This window comes from Phaseolus vulgaris, chromosome 2 (genome assembly GCF_000499845.2).
Source record: "Phaseolus vulgaris cultivar G19833 chromosome 2, P. vulgaris v2.0, whole genome shotgun sequence".
Taxonomy (NCBI): Eukaryota; Viridiplantae; Streptophyta; class Magnoliopsida; order Fabales; family Fabaceae; genus Phaseolus; species Phaseolus vulgaris.
Genome location: NC_023758.2, coordinates 41,250,091 through 41,271,969, shown reverse-complemented (window position 1 = coordinate 41,271,969; position 21,879 = coordinate 41,250,091). Strand labels below are relative to the sequence as shown.

Genomic DNA, 21,879 nt, shown 5'->3' with positions numbered 1-21,879 from the left:
TTTAGTTTAAATTGCTATATATTTAAATCGATAATTCAAACTTTAAAAAATATATAAATTTTATTATGAAAACAACATTAAATTCATATATTTTTAAAAGTTAAAAGACTAAACTTACCAATTTAAAATATAAAAATCAGAACCTTGTGTTCAAAAGTTCACAAGAGTTAACATGTTTGGGGAACAACAGTAAAAACTGTAAAAAAAAATGAGAAAAACATACAAAATAAAAGCAAATGGCATCCTGTGACATAGACAATTAAGTTGGTGTAATATGGAAGCAACTAACAATAATTGTTGCAGTTAGAGGCACCAATTCTACTTGTAATCTTCAAACAAGAGAGAAGAAAACCAGTAAAATGTCAGAATCTAGAGATAATAAGATAAACATGAGTAGTTCATAAGTAACCTGATGTCACATTTTGAAAATCCCCAACCTTGTATCGAGCTTTATCTAGTAGCATTCATAATTCACTGTTCCATCTCAATCAACCCTTCCTTTTACTTCTTCGTAGAACCACCTAATTCCGAACACATTTCCCTTGTCACGGAATACAATACTTTTCACTCGTCAAAATAAAAAATAATATTCCAACAAAGTTATATCACACATGCAATGAAAAAGAAATGCCTCAACCAACTTAATTCAAAACGTGTAAACAATTGGTTATAAACTATTGCAATTAGAGGGTAACATGAAGGGCAATATGGTCATGGAGTTTGGTGTATATATATTCTAGCTGGCCACATGGACTAGGTAAATCACTTCCTCCAACACGCAATTAACAGAGGTTATTTTCCCTTCTCATTTCCTCCACAGCCGCCATGGAAACCGAGGCTGTTCTGAAGCTCTTTCATTCTTGCTGGTTTGAGGTTAACATTTTGAAGGAAAATTCCAGCCCTGAAACACCAATTACAAGTGGTATAGAAAATCTAGATTATGAGAAAAAAGAAGAACAAGAAGAAGAAGAGGAAGAAGAATTAGAACCAAAGCTTCCCTTGATCCGAACCAGCCACACCAGATCCATGAGTGACCAATCCATGACAAGCACGAGATTCAACCATGATTCTCTTTCTCCGGACTCTGTACTTCTTCTCCCGCCAAAGCTCCAAACCATTCTCTCAGGGAAAGAAGTCACTGACTCGGAAGGTGAGAGTCCAACACAGATTAGTTACCATGAGGTGTTGTGTCCCAAGAACAAAAAAAGTTGCAAAATTTCAGGCAATAGAACTAGGAAGAGGAGGGATAGCAAGAGTTTGTCAGACCTTGAATTTGAGGAGCTAAAAGGGTTCATGGATCTGGGTTTTGTTTTCTCAGAGGAGGATAAAAACACAAGCTTAGCTTCAATTATTCCTGGGCTGCAAAGGCTAGGGAAGAAGGAAGAGGAAGAAGGAGATTGTAATGAGTTAAATGTCCCAAGGCCTTACCTTTCTGAAGCATGGGAGGTTCAGGAATATGGTAGGAGAAAAAGAGAGAACCCCTTGATGAATTGGAAAATACCTGCTTTGAACAACGAAACTGACATGAAAGATAGTCTCAGATGGTGGGCACACACAGTTGCTTCCACTGTCAGATGATGATGCAGTTGTTCATAATCCAAGTTTTTTTTTTTTTCTTTCTGTTTTATATACACATTTTTCTTATTCTTTTCTCCATTTTTGTATGTAATTATTCCTTCTTCTTCTTTTTCTGGAATTTGGCATTCCACATATTTATGGTTACCTGTATTCTTATACCAAAAGAGAGAAATTTCATTCAGCATTTCAGATTTATTGGCACAATCTGTAGGTCCTTGATAAATTTTGTTGTGAAACTCATGTCAGGTCTGAATATTTCAACTTTTTATAAGTTGGGTTAGTTATTAATAAACTATGATTTTGCCTTGCTTGTTTCGGTAAGGATTTGACAATGTAACTGGTAGGTACCAAACTTAGAAAATAGAGTTTTACATAACTGAATGATGAATTGGGTTCATAATTACGCGCTAATTGGCTGAACCACAATCGCCAACTAAAGAGAGTAGCAGCATTTTAAATATCATAAACACTTTTTTATCTCTCCCTTTGCATTGATAAGTAAAATCCTGTGTATCACAGTTTTTGTGCAGACGATGCACTGCACTGACGATGCTTTATTCCCTCAACAACCCAAATATATCGCAAAACCTGTTCTACTATCTAAAACAACCATAGACCCAATCTAAAGAATAACTAATTCTTTTTTCTTAAATTCTTGTATATATTACTTTATATCAATGCAGGCTTTTTTTTCAGGATTGAATTGGATGATTTATTTCACCAAAGTTGGCAAAGCCTAATGATAGTAAAATTACCAAAAGAGCGAAGCAAAGAATAAAAAGAGAGATAAGTTAGATGAGACTATATAACATCCCAATAAAAATGGAAGTTAATCATTCAGTGGTTATTCATTAGAGATAATCTTTAATGGCACACAAATTTATAAGGTAGTGTTGATTAATCCTACATAAAAAAAATATATTATTTATAGTGTAAGTTTGAGAGACACTAAAATGGATATAAAATTAAATAATTATTAAGAAGTGAACTCTAAGTCTAACTTAAAACTGACCTATAAGGTGAGATTTGGACTCACTTATGGGTGGACTATATATTATGGGTGGTCCGATAACGGATCGATAACAGGTGACCGGGTCACTTGAAATGACTCTGATAGCATATTAAGAAGTGAACTTTAAGTTTAATTCAACCTCATAAAACAGTCTTATAAGATAAGGTTTGCACCTACTTATATACTATGAAATGTCATAATCTCTAGATAATGTGGGATCTCCAACAATAATTAAACTTAGCATCGTTGTTGAGGATACTATGTGAGAAAATAAATATGAGTAAATTGTCGCTATTAGGGACACTATTTGAAAAACAAATATTAGTGTCACTTAGATTTATGCTAAATATAGTAAAATATTAACTTACATTCACTTAGTGTCTCCATTCTCGATGCAATATCATTCTGCAACTTAATTTTTTATTTGGCTCTACTTTATGTCCCTATTATAGACTTAATATTATTTTGCCACTTAATTTTTTTTATTATATCTACTTTTTGTTCTTATTCTAGATGTTAACTTATTATTTTAATAATTTTTAGTATGAGTTAAAAGATCTTGATTGTGAACACAATATTTGATATTTATTTTTGTGCTCAATTTGAGGAAACTTTTTTTTTTTTATAACATTTTTTTGTAGTGTGATTGTCATTAGATTATATATATATATATATATATATATATTTTAAGAAGATATGCACGTGGAAAGTGTCTGATTGATGGATGAAGAATGCAAAATTTAGAAAAAATCTTATATTAGGTGATTTTGTTTTTGTTTTGTCCCTTATAATAACTCGTCCTCTGTTATACTTTATCATATTATGATTTAAAAATAGTGTGGCATGTCAGGTTTATTTGCTTGTGTTTCTGTTCTTTTCATCTTTAATCATAGAGAAGAGTGACATATGTATCTAACGGTCTAACACGTGAACATTGTCCTTTTATGTTTGTTTCTTTACCAAGTACAACATCTGAAAACCGTAACTAAAATTCTACAATTATGATTACTTTTTCAACTTTCATGCTTTGATATGTTCTTCTTCTCCGTATGTGTTGGTTTGCATGTTACTTCATAAGTGTTATGGTCTTTGCGGGTAATGATTGCTTTTACAAACAAGGTAATGCTTCTTCTTTTCTATGCAAGAGTTGTTTATCTAAGCAATTGATTCTTTTTTAAACAACTTTCATGATCACATAAACATCTTGAAGTACTAAAGCAACTACATTTTGTAAACATCTTTTGCTAGACATCTTACAAAATTACTATTGTCAAATGTAAGAGAATGAAAGTCTAGGATATAAAGACTTTATTTGGATTAAAGGGGAGTCTGAAAAAAAAAATATTACGAAGTTGACTTTAAGTTTAACTCTACCCATAAAATCAGGCTCATGAAATGAAGGGTTGCACCCACTTTATGTGAGATCTCCAACACACCCGCTCACACCTGATAGCGGGTGGCCTGATAAGGCCAACAAACACTCGTTAGGATAAACTCGAAATGACTTTGATAACATATTATGGAGTGGACTTTAAGTCTAACTCAACCCCATAAAACTGGTTTATGGGGTAAGATTTGCACCCACTTATATACAATGAAATATTTTCATCTCTAATCGATGTAGGATCTCCAACACACCCCCTCACGCCGAGAGTGAAGTATGAGACTATATATTATGAGTGGTTCGATAATAGTCCAATAATGAGTGACTTGATCAGTTCAACAAACTATTGCTAAGATAAGTTTAAAATGACTCTGATACCATATTAAGAAGTGAACTTTTAAATCTAACTCAACCTCATACAACTGGTTTATAAGACGAGATTTGCATTCATTTATAAATTATAAAATATCTTAATATCTAGTAAATGTGAGATCTTCAAATATACTTCATAGGCATATTTTCCAACAACTTTAGGCAAGTATCCAATTGTTGATTTAAATTTTAAATGAATATCAAGATGTTTGTCACATTTTTCTAAGTACATTATTTGGTAGAGAGAGAAAATAGAGGAAAAAAATTCTTTTTATTTGGTTGAAGAAAAGTAACATAAATAAATATACGTACGTGTAAAATAACATAAATACGTCAACTTACAAAAAATGAAATGTGATCATTAATTTTTTTCGCATGATATATTTAATGCATTTTTTTATATAATATAAGATAACTATAATATACTAACAATGTAGAATAAAATTAAATGAACCCATCTCTACATTAATTACAGGAACTTTTTTCAAATTAATATGGTGTGTACATAAAAAGCAATTCAAGCATATTTATAGCAATATATAATAGATATATCTCTGTTTGATATAATTATTTAGTGTGTTTGTTTTATCCTTCAATAAGTATTAATATTAGAAATATTCTTTTTAACTCTTTAGAGAAACTGTCACATTCACACGATTACCATAATTCAATTTTTAATTAATTTTCTACAAATTAAACCCACATTTTAGTTTATTTATATTTAATGTTGAGTTCTCTCGAAGTACAATGCACCATATTTACAAACATTTAATCTTAATTCACTTATAACTCAATTTCAATACATATACGTAGAAACGCATGTATTTTAGTGGATAATGAAAACAATTCTCACAAGAAAAATAGGGGTTCCAAATATAATTTGTACATTATTATATAATATTTTAACAAATAATTTATAATTATTGTTTTATTTTATGTCTATTTTTCAAATTAAAATGTACTATATAATTAAAAAGTATTATTATATTGAAAAGTATTTTCTATTGATGGGTTACATATAAGCATGTATTGAATGAACTTTTAATATATTATAAGATATGAAATGTGTGTTAATAGGTTTAAAGTGTTTAATTTTGTAACTATATAAGAAACATAAATAAAAACTTAAATTTTAAAAGGAATAAAACTGAAAGTTAACATATTCATAAAGAATATAAATTATGTAAGTTTAATGTGAAATTATATTAATAAAGTCAGCGATAGAACATTTTATTTAAGAGAACAAGATATAAAATTTAAATTATGAGCATCAAATTAATATTTTCAAATATGTAAGTAAATTAAAATTGTAAATAATATAAAGTACTTAGTGTTGATTTATCTGAATCTGATAAAATAAATGGAAATTAGTTTAAAAAGAATATGAATTTGTCTCTTTTAAACTCGAACATTAATCCTTTTATATCCAAATTGTATTGTCATGCATATGCCTTTTTTAATTCTATGGATGCTATGTAATTGGTTTAATATAATAAAATATATCATTTTAATAAAAGTACTTGACTCTTGGTAATGATTACTTCTTCCACTGTTACCTGCGGCATGGCCACTATTGATTAGTTTCCCTTCATTTTGCACATTCTTTATTTTCATGAGTCTTGTGTCTGCAAAATTTAAGTACGCATCTAAAAAGGAAAGCTGCAGATAAATCTCTCCACACACATAACATGAGCATAATTTCACTTTTTCTTTTTAAAAACGTGTGTCACCTTTGTTACTTGCCTATTTAACTTTAATTCCTTTAAGATTTCCATGGCACCATGTTTTGAAATTATATTAAAGAGTGTATTACAAAAAATTCAAAATATCAAACTCTGTTAAATATGTTTTGAAATTAAAAGTATAAAAGAGTTGACATCAGAAAAAGATGACAAAATTAATACGCAAATCACTGCAACCCTCTTCTAATTTTGCAGATCAGGACTATCCTAGTAAAATCCAAGAAATGCATATTTAGACAATGCTAATACAAATGGAAAGAAGCATACCAGAGACAGGTTTTGAGGCGTAGCTGCTACTAAAAATGCACTATGGATATATCTATAACATCTATCATCCATGCCCTGTATGACCATGGATTCAAGAACCCTTGGTAGGCTCTTAAGAATGTCAGAACATCAAAAACCCATATGATACAGCCTTTTGAGCAAATCCTGCATGAACTTCTTAAGTGTTACAACTGCATCTTCTCTTTTAAATTTCCAAGCGGGCCATAGCTTTTTTCTTTTACTTCCTCATTGCTACACATGCAATTGCCAGTGTTAAAGTTTTGACCACATTTCAAGCACATGCCTTTACACCCAGGATCACATACTGAATTCATGGTAATCTCAAGATGCACCCTGTCCCTTATGTTCTTTGAAATGTCAATTTGCTTCTCTTGTGAAGGAAAATATAGTTGATCCTCCAAATCAATAAGTGCATCCTCGTCATCATCCTGACCACCGTTTCCAGAGGTAGTAAGTTTGTCTTCCCCAAAAATAACACCCATATCAATAGTCTCAGGTTCTTCAATGGGTTCCTCAGTGAGTAAAAGAGAGAACTCAGAGAATATGCTCTCAGCAGATGGCATGCAACACCTTCAATAGAAAATCACATCGAAATAAGAAATTCTACGTTGTGGAAGTAATGCATTATTGAACATGACAGGGGAACACTCGGTATCATTTTTTTTATTTTCACATGAACATGACAAACAATTTTTTCTGGCCTACATTTTGGTTTGTTCAACAAGTCCTTGAATGAAAGTTCTATATTTACACTATTTAATACCTCATATATGGATGAAACATTAAAATTATTATCCAGAAAGATATTCGATAACTAAGTCAGGTGAACGCAATATAAAATGGTACTTGCGATGAGTGGCATCCAACAGCTAAAGGAATTAACCTGTTAGCAGCTACTGTAAACTTATGAGATATCATGTTACTTCAGCTACCCAAGAATCTTCCATGTTGCACCTAATGGAGCATTGGTGTGAGATTTAATAAATTGAGATGAATAATGCAATACAACTACGTAACAAGCAATTGTTCTTCAAAAAACAAGCCAGTCATAGCACATCACAATTAGGTGACAGACAGAGGTCAACCTATTGTCGAAAGAATATCAACAACAATTATACATTTACAACTTTTGGTATGAAAGAAGGGGTGTTAACATTGAAAGTAAAGCATTTTTGTCGAATTGGAAATATAGAAGGTTTTGAGCTAAAGCATATCAATATAGTAACACTACATCCTGGAAGCAGATGTACCAGTAGTTCATTGTAGATAATAGTACGGTTCAATCAAGAGAATAGAAGGGAGAGCAAGAAGTTATAAGCCAAGTTCAAATTCAAGTTGAGTGCAGTTATATTTCAGTGAAAGCATCTGTTTTGATTCAGTGAAGGAGAAAGTGGAATGGAAGTTAGAAACAAATCAACTTGAGGATTTAATGCTTCCACGTTGAGGATGTTTAACGTATGACCATCCAATTTAAAAAATGACGCACAAATGAGCATCATCAGTTTTGAACAGTGTGAAGAGTAAGTTGATGACTAGTATCCATGCCAGCAAAGTCTGCAACGTTAAATCCATTAGTTCATTGAAACTTCTGCATTTGCCTCAGTAAGATCTCTGCACTTCACTCCACCGCATACCACAATAAAATAGGGGCGAATTACACTCACTTCCTAATGTTTAACATAATTTCAATTGTAACATCTCCCTTCTTTTACCCTATACAAAACCTCCCTTAACTTATATAACAACAAAATATATCCTCCCTGTTAAAACAGCATACTTGTCTTCCTTAATTTCTTATGTAGTTACAATAGACCAAGAGGGATCAAAGTAATTCAGACAAGTGGAGAGGTATTAAGAGTAATTTCATTAATTTGGTGAACTGATAATCGTATCATGTTTTATGCTCTCAGTTAAATAGAATTTTATCTTCTTGCAACTATATATTGTTAACCTTGAGGACAACGACAACGTGAATGTTCAGGGGCAAAGTATCAATAGATCAACCAGTTAGGTGTGTTAGTAATTATTTAGTAGGGCAACAGGGTTAGTTAGTCAAAGAAATACAAAGGGGTTATGCAAGAAAGAAGGGGAATGGGCCTGCAACTGAATAGGATTATCGAGGGTAAGTTTATGCTAGCAAACTAGTAGCTGCCTCTGTAGATAGGAAAAGGAGTTGATAAGAAGAGTTTGTCACTTGGTGAAATACATTGAGACTAGGAAAAGGCCTGTCTCTTAAATTTATCAAGGGAATTCTTTAGGGATACACTCAATCAACAAAGGAATTTTGTCTTCCTTCCGTTTCTGATCCAGTTCCATTAGAATGCTGGAACTGCAATCTAAATTGATCGAAAAAATAATATTTTCTCATATCACATACATAAACCTTCATGCCATCAACAGTTCAGCCTTCATGGTAACTGGATCATACATGAGTACAAGAGAAAACAGAGAGAGAATAAAAAAAATATACAAGCAATTTCACAATTCTAATTCTTAGAATTTAAAATTCAAACCAAATAAAAATGAAAGATGTTAATGCCACCATTGTAATATCAAGTTGTTCCTAACTTTATGAAAAAATCTCATTATGGAGACAAATTTCCTGCTAGTCGGCAGGGTTTTGTTCTGAATGGCTTTTATAACTAAGGAGGATCTTCCAGCAAGAATTGATGAATGATTATTTTTTCATCATTAAAAAAGTTGCGAGCTATTCCTCATCTTGAGACAAAAGGCAAAAGGCAACTTAACTATTCCTGTTGAGCAAAGTTCCGATATAGTTTTGGGCTTAACTAATCTAAAGAAAAGGGAAGGTAGAGGAGAGTAGGTCAACATCTAATCCTAAGACTAGAATCAGGTGTTGAGGGTTAATCTACACCTGCCTTATTCATTGATATGGTACATTAGATGGAGTGACATCCAAAGCAAATTTGAAAATAATGCATAAATGATCATCTAGACAATAATTACTGTAATGCAAAAATATACTCCGTCATAAAGATTTTACTGTTTAACTTGTGAGACCTGAAGTATTAATCATTGTCAAAATAAAGATGAAGCAAAGTAAAATCAAGAAAAATGCAAAACTAAGAAATGATAAAAACAAAATAGCAAAAGCACTTGAAAGTAGGCAATGTCATGAATTGAAGGGAGTACCTATTGCAAAGAAGAGTGATGACAGTTTTAATGATCCCATCAAGCCTCAGTTTTTTCTTCTTCCTGGTCACATCTATGGATATCTGAACAGGAGTGCCATTTGGAAATTCTCTCACAGCTTTGGTAACACGCAAACCCATAGCAGCAGCTCTAGTTTTTGAGACATCGGTTGAAAGTTTTGCTAGACCTAATCTCTCCAAGGTAGTGCAGTATTCCAAATGTAAAATTGACGCATTTCTCTTGTATACAACAGCACCTTCCCAAGGCGACCCCGTATCAACTTCATCGTCATCGAAACCCAAGGACTCGTTGTCAATCGACTCAAAATCATACCCCTTAGACCTAACTGTATACTTATGAAGAACATTTGGTTCATTTCTCACGTGGACCCCAATACGCCTTGTTTTACAACAGAAACCCACTTCACGATGAAAAGGGATGAAGGAATTAGAGGCAAATTTTTGGTGGGAACTCAAATTGTTAATCTCCAATTTAGAAAAATGCAAAGGGGCTGCAGAGGATGAGGGGATTACAAGAGACATTTTTCAGGTTTCAGTGATGAGGGTAGACCTAAACCATAAAAATTTGATTAGGAATTGTATGTATAGGAAATGTGTAACAGGGTAAAGAGAACCACATATTCCCAGTGAAACCCAAACAACTACCATAAAAGAGAAAGGTGGAAGTAAAATAAAGATGAAGCATGAATTCCTACATGAAAAATAAGATAAAAAGTGAGAGAGTGAGAGAGAGGACTTACAGAGGGTTGAGAAGATGAGAGAAGGATAGAGGGAATAGTGGTTTCAATGGTGAGAGTGGGAAGGAAAGAAGAAGATAAAATGTATTTGCATGGGAGTCTCTAATTGATAGAGAACAAGAGGGAGAGGAAGAAAAACAAAATTAAAACAGAAGGGAATTGAAATAGATTAATTAATATTTGTAATAAAAAAATTAATAAAAATATGAGCAAAGTGTAAAATGTTAACATAATTTTCAAAATTTTAAAAAGTAAAATATTAATATTTAGTGAGGTGTAGGCTAGAGCATGAGGGGTAAAAAAAACCATTATCCTAAAAAAATAAATGAAAAAAATGATAACTAACATTTTTTCATTGAATAAAAGTATAAAAAAATTTAAAAAAATCATAGTATTTTATTTTTTAAATTTTATTATTATTATTATTCATTTATTGATTATATCACGTAACATATTTAACTATGTTGCGTTTTATTACAAGTTTCTCTCATTTGTGCAAAGAAACTTTTTTTTTAAAAATTATCTACAAGAAATTTTTAAAAAAAATTGTAAATTTTAACTACTAGAATTGTTTTAATTTTAATATTAACCTTGTACCAAATATATTTTATGAAGATAAAATTTATAGAAAATTTATTGTCACTACAAGTAATAAAATATTATTGAATCTAACTTTGGGCTTGGGCATACAATTGTAATTGAGGCAAATTCTTCCTGAACCATATCAATTTTAACCTCCACCATATTAATTTTTTAAATTTCCAAGACTACCCTTATTCCAAATTAAAAAATTCAAAATAATAATTATAATTGAGAAATAAAAAAAATACATGCTAATTTCAGAATTTAAAAATATGTTCAGAAAATTGAAATCCAAAATATTTCAGATAAAAGTTTCAAAAATAATTTTTCCCATTTTTGTGTAAGGTTATTTTCGTCATTTAGGAGGAGTATTTTTGTCATTTTCTAAAGATGATTGGGTGCATGCTGAAATTGATATGGTGGAGGGAGAAATTGCCTTCTGAAAAATGTGTGGACTCTTATTTTATTTTTATTTTTTTTACATAAACAAAGTTTTTCAAATATTCAACTGTTTTTTCTTTTTATTTTTACTCGCATTAACTTCAGACTCAAGCTCATAGTAGTTGCTATCAGTGGGACAGATATATCTTAAAACTTTAAACTACCCTACTTCGCCAACAAAAACACGAATAAGAAACTAGAATAATTTGAGACACCAACTTTCTCAAACCGATTGAATTTGTAAAATCCGTAAAATCCTAAGAACAAAGAACAAACTCACTTGAAATTAAATTTTGATAAAACTGCCTCCTAACTAGAGGATCAATTAAAAAAGGACAAACAATTTCAAAAACTTAAAAAAATATATAAAGAAAAGGAGTTATAGAAAAGATATTTTTAAAATGACTAAATAATTAAAATTTCTAGCATTTGTTTTTTAAAACCACTATTTCTAAAAAAAAAAAAGTTGAATATTACGTAAAATATTGCTTCTGATGGATTAACCACACACACACACACATATATATATATATATATATATATATATATATATATATAATGGTGCATTAAACTTCTTGAAGTAATAATCTCTTAATAATATTTTGTTGCCTCTAACTCTTTTTTTTTTTTAGAGACTTACGGACAAGTCCCATTAATATCGATTTACGATTAAACTATTTTATATTGTGAATATTAAGTTATTTATAATATACAAAATATTTATGGAGACCTATATATTATTATACAACTAGACAAATAGAGACAAAATAGTAAGATAAAGGAGAAGTAAGTTATTATATATATAATATAAACACTATTGTATTATTAATTAATCAGAAATTATGTATATAAGAATTTGAAGTAGTTGTAATAAAAATCTGATAAAACGAAGTTGGTTTTTCTACAGGTTGAGTACTGATGAATTTTTACACTGTGCATAGACTTTTTTGTCATTATATAAACTCATGTTATATGGTTGAAAACAATACAGAAACAGTAGATATTTTGGGGTAAACCAAGCTCATTTTGGACAATGATCTGTTTGATAAGGAAAGTGCATCTAATGTAACGCCTTGAGCATGAATTCTTCCCAAACACAGCTCAGACACAAGGGCATTTTGGTCCTCTTAAAAAACACGTAACGACAATGTTGCACTCCTCATTCTTTTGGCATTCTGAAATAGTGCACTTCCAAATTTGAACTCTGCAGAAGAATATAAAACTCCCGCATTTATTATTCAACAAGCTTCCTCGTTTACTGCATAAACCAGTTCACATGTTGCATGCTCTTGGCCCTGTTCACATTTCTGCTCATACAGTAGTCATGGATGGTTCACGGGTTGCACAAACTCTTGACTCTCTCTGGTTCTACACTAACATTTTTGCCTGCACTCATCACCCTGTAGCCCCTTTCATTGATCACATTGCAGCTTCAATCCACGCCAAAGAATCCCCCGAGAGAGATTTGCAGAAACCCTTTACCCCACTCCCTTTGAATCAGCAAGATGAGCCTCGAAATGTGGAGACTTTGACCCCTCGTTGTCACAAATTCGGTGGGATTTCGGCAGAAGTGGGCACGGTAGCACCTAGCAGGGAAAGAAACAAGAGAGAGAAGAGAAAAAGAAGGAAGTGGAACAAGTTAGGAAGCAGCAATGTGGTCGATGGAAGGGTTGATTTGTGGTTTGATAAGCTTGAGGAGGAGTCATACAAACAGCATGAGATGCTTGATGTTCAGCAGCAATCTAAGATGCCTCCGCTTGATGATGCTGTGGCAATGAAAAAACATCTCAAGTCATGGGCCTATGCAGTTGCTGTGAGTGCATTGTCAGATGAAATCACTTTGTAAGGTGAAAACAAACTACCTAATACCATGCTACTACTACGTATGTAAGTATGTGTTGGATCACCATTTTCTTGCATAGTGAAATTCTCACTTCTCACTTGTCCTCGATGGTAATGGTTTCTGGGTAACTTCACTGGTTTGAGTATGAGTATGATAATGAGGGATAACGGCTTAGTAATTAATGTATGCTCTCACCCTTCTTCTGTTCAGTATCTCCATGTAATGTTTTTCTTAATGACATGCATGAATTTCAACTGTCTCTATTAATTATGTTCATGTGTTGCTCCCCTCCTCACTCAAATTAATTAATGCTTCATTTTCACTTTTTTTTTTTAATTTGTTCAAGTTATTTTTCTTTCATTTTTTATTTATTTCTACACTAGTTCTCTTTAATTATTTTTAAAATATTATATTTACATTTATATACATTATATTAACTTTTTAAATCATTATTAAAATCACTCCTTCTAATTTTAATATAAGACATACTCCGTCCATTTCCTTTTAACATCCTCCATTTTGGAAACAAAATGTTTCTTTTCATTTCTCTCTTTAGTTGTTTCAATAACATATTTCTATTACACTTTTAGGTCTTATAATAATTTTTAAATATTTTACACATGTATTTATGATGCTAAATGGAGAAAGAAATGGGTGAAATAGGATATTATTCAACTATTTTATTAGAATCAAGAAAATTTATTGTATTTATTTTTTTCTGTAAAATAATCTTAGAATACATATCAAAAGGAATGGAGAGAATAATGGAGAAGAAATTGATAGTCATTTTTATAAAACATTTTATAGTTTTTATGAGACATTAATTTTTTTTCTTATTTAACCCTGTTAAATATTACGAATATGTGTGTTTTCATTGATAAACAATAACTAAAGAATTTAAAAAATTATTAACAATAATGATAAATTTAATAAATTGATAATATTATTTTAAAAAGCAACAGAATCAAACACAGATTAGGTACTTGTATAACTGTATGATTGTGAGGAATATGAACAAAGACACTCATTATAAAATTTCTCCAACTTCCAGAAAATAAAAAATAATAAAGTAAAAGGTTTGTATACTTTACACTTACAGCATTTATCACGTATACAAAAATAAAATAATAAATAATTAAATGATGACAAAATTCCTGTAATATATTCTTTCATCATTATGAAACCATAAAGGAAATTATTAGTTTATAAAAATATTATTTTATTTCAAATATAAAATATAAAATAATAATTTTATTAATATTGTAACATTTTTCATGATTATTTTTTACTTTTTTCTTAACTTGTTTTTTCTACTAGTATAACCGCAAATAAATAATATTATCGTATAAATAATCATACATAAAAATCCAAGACAAATTAATATCTTTCTTTTAAAATTTTAATTTGTCTTGAATTTTTATGTAATATTTTTCTATACTTTTCCTTTTTATATCTATAGAGGTATTTATGTTATTTTATAAATATACTTTTAATCTTCTATCAAACATTAAATAATTATTTTACGTTTTTTTTCTCTTAATTATTTTTGTTAAACAAACCAAAGTTGGGAAAATGTTTTTTGTTACTTTGTAAATAAAACAGGAAAAACAAAATGCTTTTCGTGGCCGAAGTGAGTAATTTAAAGTTTCAAGCCTAATATATAGTAAATTTTAGTCATTTCTATAGTATATTTTTTTAAAAATATTAATTATAACACCTCATTTATTATTTAGCTATATTTGTGTAATTTTTAAATACATATTTTTTAATTTCTACATAGTTAAATAAAAATTTATTTCAATTTTTTTCCCTCTCTCATTAAATAACTTATAAAAGTTATTCCACTTTCCTATTTTATTTCTTTTCTTTCATTTTCTTCCGTATGCTAACAAAACACAGTTATTCTTCCATTCTTGTAGTGTAAGTGTGTTTTTAAAACCCAGCTTATTATTTACACTTTGAATTATAAATGCATTTTCTTGTCATAATTTGAAAGTTACTTACCGTTGACAATTAATTAAAATTATTGAAAAGTTACTTACCGTTTACAATTAATTGTTATTAAAGGGATGTTACTTACCATTAATTGTTTTTATTATTGTTGTTTCCTAGAACCGCTATATATAATGGTTTCCTTATGCAATGTAACACAACAAACACCAACACAACTTGTTTCCTCTCTTTCTTTTCATATACTATTTATTTCTTCTCTTGGGTGTAAGTGTTTAACCCATATAGAGAGAATTTTTTTTTAGACTATTTATCTATTAGTCTAAGAGGAATTCATTGTACTCCCAGTACCATTATAGTGAAAGTTTTTTGCTCTCTGGCTAATGGTTTTTTATCTCTATTTAAAGGGGTTTTCCACCTAAATTTTTTTGATATTATTCTCATTTTCCCTTATTACTTTAATTTCTTATAATCTTTAGTTAAAATTATCACGGCTTACTTTAATTTCTTATAATCTTTAGTTAAAATTATCACGGCTTCCACACACGATATTTTCACATAAATGGTGGACTCTTTTTCTTAAAGGTCATGCTTAAATAACAGAACTTGTTGTTGGAGTCACGAAAATGTTTTTAAGAGATGACAATTTAATCCTCCTAAAAGAAAATTTTATATTGTAAAAATAATATGTTATGCTTATCGTGATTATATTTTAGTCATTTTTAACTTTCTTACAAGCTAAAATTTTATTTCGTAACAGTATTTGATAATTAATATTTAATAGTTTTTTTAATATGCTACTTTAAATATAAATTTTAAAATGTCAAGTTTCTAAGTTTTTATGTTTTTTTTACGCATTTATAAATTTCTTTGTTGCCGTTTTTTTACATATTTTTTCTATTCTTCTTACAATATTTATTGCAATATTATATTTCCAACATTTTTAACGGGTACATATTAATCAGTATATAAAAGTATGATATTTGCTAAAGAGTATATACTGATTTAATTTATTTAAAATTTTGTTAAAAATATGTTAAGATATAATGTAAGACTAATAGGCAAATTCAAATGAAAAATATAATAATTAAAACTTAGAAAATGTAATTGAAATAATTTATCTATAAATAAAAGTTACAAGAGTTTGAAGTTAATTAAACTAGTATTATAAATACACATACTTGTGTATATATTTATTAATAATTATACTAAATATTTTTTATCAAACACTTAAATATTAATTTTAAACTAATATAGCTATATCGTATTTTTCAAATATTTCATTTTTTTGTTTTAACTGTTTTACCAAATATTGTGATTATTATTTAACCTATTAAATAAATAAAATTTCTAATAAAATATTATTAAAGCTAAATGTGAAAACTTTTATTAAAGGTCTACAGATGTTTTGAGAACATTGATAATTCCAAACAATTTTTTTAAGAATTATTATTTTTAGACTTCATAATTTATAAGAATCATAATATAAATTTTTTTCAAGATTTTATATGCACAAGGTACATTAAAATTATTTTTCATTAATACACAATTTTATTGAATGAATATCATAAAATATAATTGAATGTTTTGTCGTATACATTAATCTTTATATTTTGTATTGCTATTTAATATAACATTGATTCAAAATCATTTGTTTTTAAATGTTCACTCGTATTGTTATTTTGATTGATTAAAAATGCGTATATACATTGTGTTAATTGGTTCTCCGTTCTCTCTTTTATGATGGATTAAAATGCGAGAATTAAATTGGGTTAATTGGTTTTCAATTCTCTCGTTCATGTATATATATACACGTGTATATAGAAGAAAAAGAGGTTAGATAGCAGTAAGAATCTAGTAAGAATTATTGCTGCATATGTTTCATCTGCCAGATTTGGGTATCAACCGTAATTTTAAGAAAGTTGATATGCTGGAGAGCCAATTTGGGGAATATAATCTGCATAATTCTGCATTCAACAATTGGGACTCTGCATATACTCTGTATTTTGTATTTTTTATGCAATTTCTGTAAGTACTATTTGTTTTTATATAAGAGTTAATATTTTTTAAGTGTTCCAACTATTTTTTATTAATAAAAAAACAGTAAAAATATTGTTTACTTTATGAAAAAATTAATGAAATCACTTTTATTTTTATTAGAAATAAACAATGAATAAATATGAATCACTCTAAAGACGGTTCAACCCTTATACAAAACAAACCACCTTTAATCTATTCCTCACGACTCATCCCTGCCAACACATAAAAATACCACTACTTAAAAAACCGACAAGAAACGCCTATAACACTTCCTCTTATTCCCGACAAAACCTCATGACATCATCTTCATACAGGCCAAAAGGTCTAAATACAATCCAAGACCAAACATTTACTTGCACCAAAGCAAACACTTCCAATACATATATTAAAAAATCACTTAAATAACTATTGTTTTAAAAAATAATTATGATTTTCTTACAAAATGTAAATAAAATAAAAAATAAAGGATAAGAATAGCTAATTTTTTTATACTAGTTCAATTCTTTTTTAATTTATATTCAGTTTCATACACAATTTTTTTAATAATAAAGTTACATATAACACACTCAATAAAATAACGTATATTTCCTTAAAATCTTCCAAAAAGAACAACACACCCAATTTTAGATGTTACATGTAAACTTATTAATGAATGAAAATAAATAAAATGATATCATGTGACTTAAATCCAAAGAATAAAAACAAAGAAAAAACTCTAGCAAGCTTATAAAATATAATTTAAAATCAATATACTTTTCTCTAAAAAAATAACATGTTTAACAAATCAGTTTAGATCTTAGAGTACATTTCAACGTAAAAGATACAAAGTATTGTATTAAAACAATATTTTTTGAAAACTGAAATAATTTTTTAATAAGCTTCACAAAACTAAGTCAATTATTATTATGGTTGACAATTTGCACTTGAATGGATTTCGAAATCCATTAGAATTTAAATAATTAATTGTTTCAATCAATAATAGATTGAATGCATAAAAGATGCTTATAATACATGTAAGAACCTGTTTTTATCAAGTGTCGTAAGAGATGATTTTAAAATGATAAATGTTAAAATTTGAAGTTATATTATAAGGGTACAAATTCGAACTTTAAATGTGTAGTTTTTTCTAAAATCACAATTTTTTTTATAATTTATTTTCCTCTAGATTTTTTTACATTGTCGCTGACTTTTTCAAGCACATTTTTATCATTTTCTCAATTATTCTAAGAACTAGGAGGTGACTAAATATAAGCAATCTTAAACTAATCACAATTTGATCTAGATTTAGTTATTATTTTTTTCTAAAAACTTTTTGACTTCACTTATGAGTGTTTTTTAGGTTTCACATTAATATTATGATTTACTTAATTATGATATTGATGGTAAATTATTGAAATTAATAGCAAAAACCTTAGTTGCTAATTAGATACCAATTTAGAAACTATTTAATAATAATAGAAACCAAACATTTATTCAGTCTCTAAAATGGATCGTAGTTTGGGGGGCGATTTGGACCGCAGTTGTCAACGAGATTTGGAAGCATAGAAACAAAGTAATATTTGATGGGGGGTGTTATAGATGGGGGTCTTGGGTTACTTCCAAGTCACAGGATGCGATTTTTTCTTTCTATGCTTAGTATATTGACCATTCGACCTGTATGGAGATGATGTCATGAGTTTTTGTTGGGAGTAAGAGAGAGTCTTGTAGGCTTTTCTTGTTGGTGTTTAAGTAGTGATTTTTAGGTGTGGTATGGATGAGTCGAGAGAAATAGGTTATTGGTTGTGTGATTTGTATATGGGTTGGACCACCCCTTAAGTGACCTACATTTATTCATTGTTTATTGTTGATAAAAAAAATGGTATCTAATTTAGTCATTATAACAAATAATTATTTTTAGTTTCTAAAATTGGTTTCTATTTTCTTTGAGAATATATTGTCTTATTTTGTTTAGATTTATAAGTGTTGATAATGTGATTGGTTGATAAATCTATTGGTTTGAATGGAAAAGTAGATTTCAACATGTTTCAAACATGTTAATGGTTAGAAATGATGGGAGCATTTGAGTTGCTAACATTAATTATTTTAAAAAAATATATTAAAATCGTAAATTTGTCAATGCTGAAGACTTTTATACTACACAATGTCACCTTTGGCATGTTCTTTGTGTCGGCTCATTGAGAGAAGCAGATACCAAGCTTTGAACTAAATAATCTTACTTGAAGCTCATGATTTGGCAAAGCACATTGGAGATTGAAACTTGAATGAGGCATAGATGGCTGCAGCAGAAGATGACATATAGAGGGGTGTTTATTGGTCTTAGCAGCAGAGGAATCTCTTCACAACACTAACAACTTGTGCTTTTGACATTGCTGCTTCAGCTTTGCTTGGTCCCAATTTTGAACTGCCAGAACATTAACTCACTTATCATGCAACTTCTTTTAATTACGGTGGCCTTCTTATTACACTCAAAGCCAAAGTAAACTATTTGATAAGAAGTTAACTTGGAAGTTTCCAAACATTGCTCATGAAGGTGCAATAACTCAAATAAGACAAAAATTTCTTGGAATAACTTGCTTGCCCTCGTAAGTGAAGCCAATTCTTGTATATGGTCACATTCTGGTGTCACTCAGTCCAATATATTGATGACATATGTTCAGATGATGGAGCATTAGCATCAGAAGTGGCCTAGATGTGGTGGACATGCAATGCAGTTGCCTCTAATTGCTAGAGAAACAACAGAAGGATTTTGGACAATAGAGCAACAACAGTTAATGCGTGTGCATTGTGAGTTTGGTTCTTTTGGACTTTGGATTCCCTCCTCTGTTTTTGAAGCTTCTTTGATTGGTGTAAAGAAGATGGTGAAACAAATCTTAATTACTCAAATTCTTAATATGATTACTCTTGTTGCTCAGATACTATTCTTAAGACCTGTTGTAGTTTCACTTAAGTGTGATTTTGATTTTTCACATTAATAGTACCAATTTAATCTCTCGTCTCAGTTATATTACCATTATACTCACTCAAATAATGTCTGACTTTGTTATTCATACAGTAAATATTTGTTTGTCTCTATTTTTTACTATAACCTTTATTACATAAGCTATTTTACAACAGTTTTCTTAAATATTTATCAATTCTCTTTAAGGAGGAAAAATAAGTGTTGAATTTAGGGTAATTTAATTCGTATCCTGTTGCTAAAGTCGAAGTTTTTTTTTCCCTTATGAGTGAATAATAAGGTGTTTGTGTTCAATTTTATTTCATATTTTTTACAAGGCAAATTCTTAAACTCCAAAAATGGTTGAGACCAATAAGATATATGAGACCAAATTTTGTAAACCTAACTTAGTAACATAATATAAAGAAGGTGGGAAAAAATCAACGCTTAACAAAATAAATAGTATATATATATATATATATATATATATAATATTACCTTTGATATGGTCTAAATTGAAGGAATTTCGTACTGAGAAGATTTTATAGATTATAAGTTAAAAGAAAAGACCCGATAGCTATATTATAGCTATAATCTTTTTTGCCCATCGAATCTAAAGTAGATCTCTTTTTTTTACAATATCTAAAGTAAGTCTATATCTATAATCTAAGCTAAGGTTATTAATAAAAGTGTGAGGAAAATCAATTACAAAAGGGGAAATAAAAGCCAACATTCATCCTAATTTCTGCCCGTACATTAAAGATAAATCTTATACATTGCAGAGATATCTATATAGACAAAAACGTGGTCTTATATTCATCAATAGCACAAAGTAACTAATAGTTTATGTAAAAAATAATGGAAAAACTCAATGGGCAAAAAGATATTTTGATGTTTTAAAAAAAAATAAATAAAAAAAATATATATATATATATATATACTTTGATAATTTAAATTTTTAATTAATTAATCGTAAATTATAATTTATTCATATGCTTAAGCGTTCATTTTTCCAAAACAAGTATTCTTCACTTTTTTTTAACATTTAAAGTAAAGGAACTTCTTTTACATTAAAAGTCATGAAAAATATTTTTCATTAAAAAATAAAGTTATCTATTTTCTTTTAAATACTTAAATAAATTTTTCACTATTTTATTATTTTTTTTATTAATGATGATTTCGCTTATAGAAATGCTTAAAAACCAGTTTATATGATATATTTGTATATTTTGGTTTTGTAGGTAAAAGACAATATTACAATTTATACATTTAACAAACATAGAATGAAATATATTATAAGAGTTAATAAGAGAGAAAAAAATTAATATATCTTTTTAAAATTTGTTAAAACTTTATCATTTATTAAATTCGGTAAGACATACAAGTTTTTTTTAATTAAAATATGTATTTTTTTATAAAAATATATTTATATTTTAATATATTTTTCCATATGAAGTGCATTCATATAATTTTCCATCCTAGACCCGTAAAATTTATGAACGAACCTTATTCTAAATTAAAGCAATTATGTTCAGTACTGAGAACTTTATTTTTTAAAGATTATAATTAATAATTTTCTAATAAAAACAGTTATTCTTACAACTTGTAGCTATAATATTCTTTTTTAGCCTATCGTAACTAAAGTAAATCTTAATTTAGTATAAAGCAATGTTCCTTATTAATAGAAAAAATGTGTGACAAAAAGTAATAAAGAATCTGTGAATTTGGACCAGTCCATCCATTAGGAGTAATTCACCATACACAAATATACTTTTAAGTCAAAATAATTTTTAACATGTGAC

The 21,879-nt window shown here is 28.8% G+C and overlaps 2 protein-coding genes across 2 annotated transcripts; one reads left to right on the top strand and one right to left on the bottom strand.

The window, feature by feature from the left end:
* Positions 1-633: 633 nt before the first annotated feature.
* On the top strand, positions 634-1,782 carry LOC137812156 (uncharacterized). Its single transcript, XM_068614074.1, has one exon. It carries the CDS (start codon positions 826-828, stop codon positions 1,576-1,578), a length of 753 nt encoding a protein of 250 aa, XP_068470175.1. The 5' UTR covers positions 634-825; the 3' UTR covers positions 1,579-1,782.
* A 4,373-nt stretch (positions 1,783-6,155) lies between these two features.
* Positions 6,156-10,425, bottom strand: LOC137812155 (large ribosomal RNA subunit accumulation protein YCED homolog 1, chloroplastic). The gene is made up of 3 exons (XM_068614073.1): positions 10,290-10,425; positions 9,530-10,099; positions 6,156-6,946 (listed from the first exon to the last, which is right to left on the bottom strand). Exons 2-3 carry the CDS (start codon positions 10,069-10,071, stop codon positions 6,541-6,543), a joined length of 948 nt encoding a protein of 315 aa, XP_068470174.1. The 5' UTR covers positions 10,072-10,099; positions 10,290-10,425; the 3' UTR covers positions 6,156-6,540.
* Between the last annotated feature and the right edge of the window lie 11,454 nt (positions 10,426-21,879).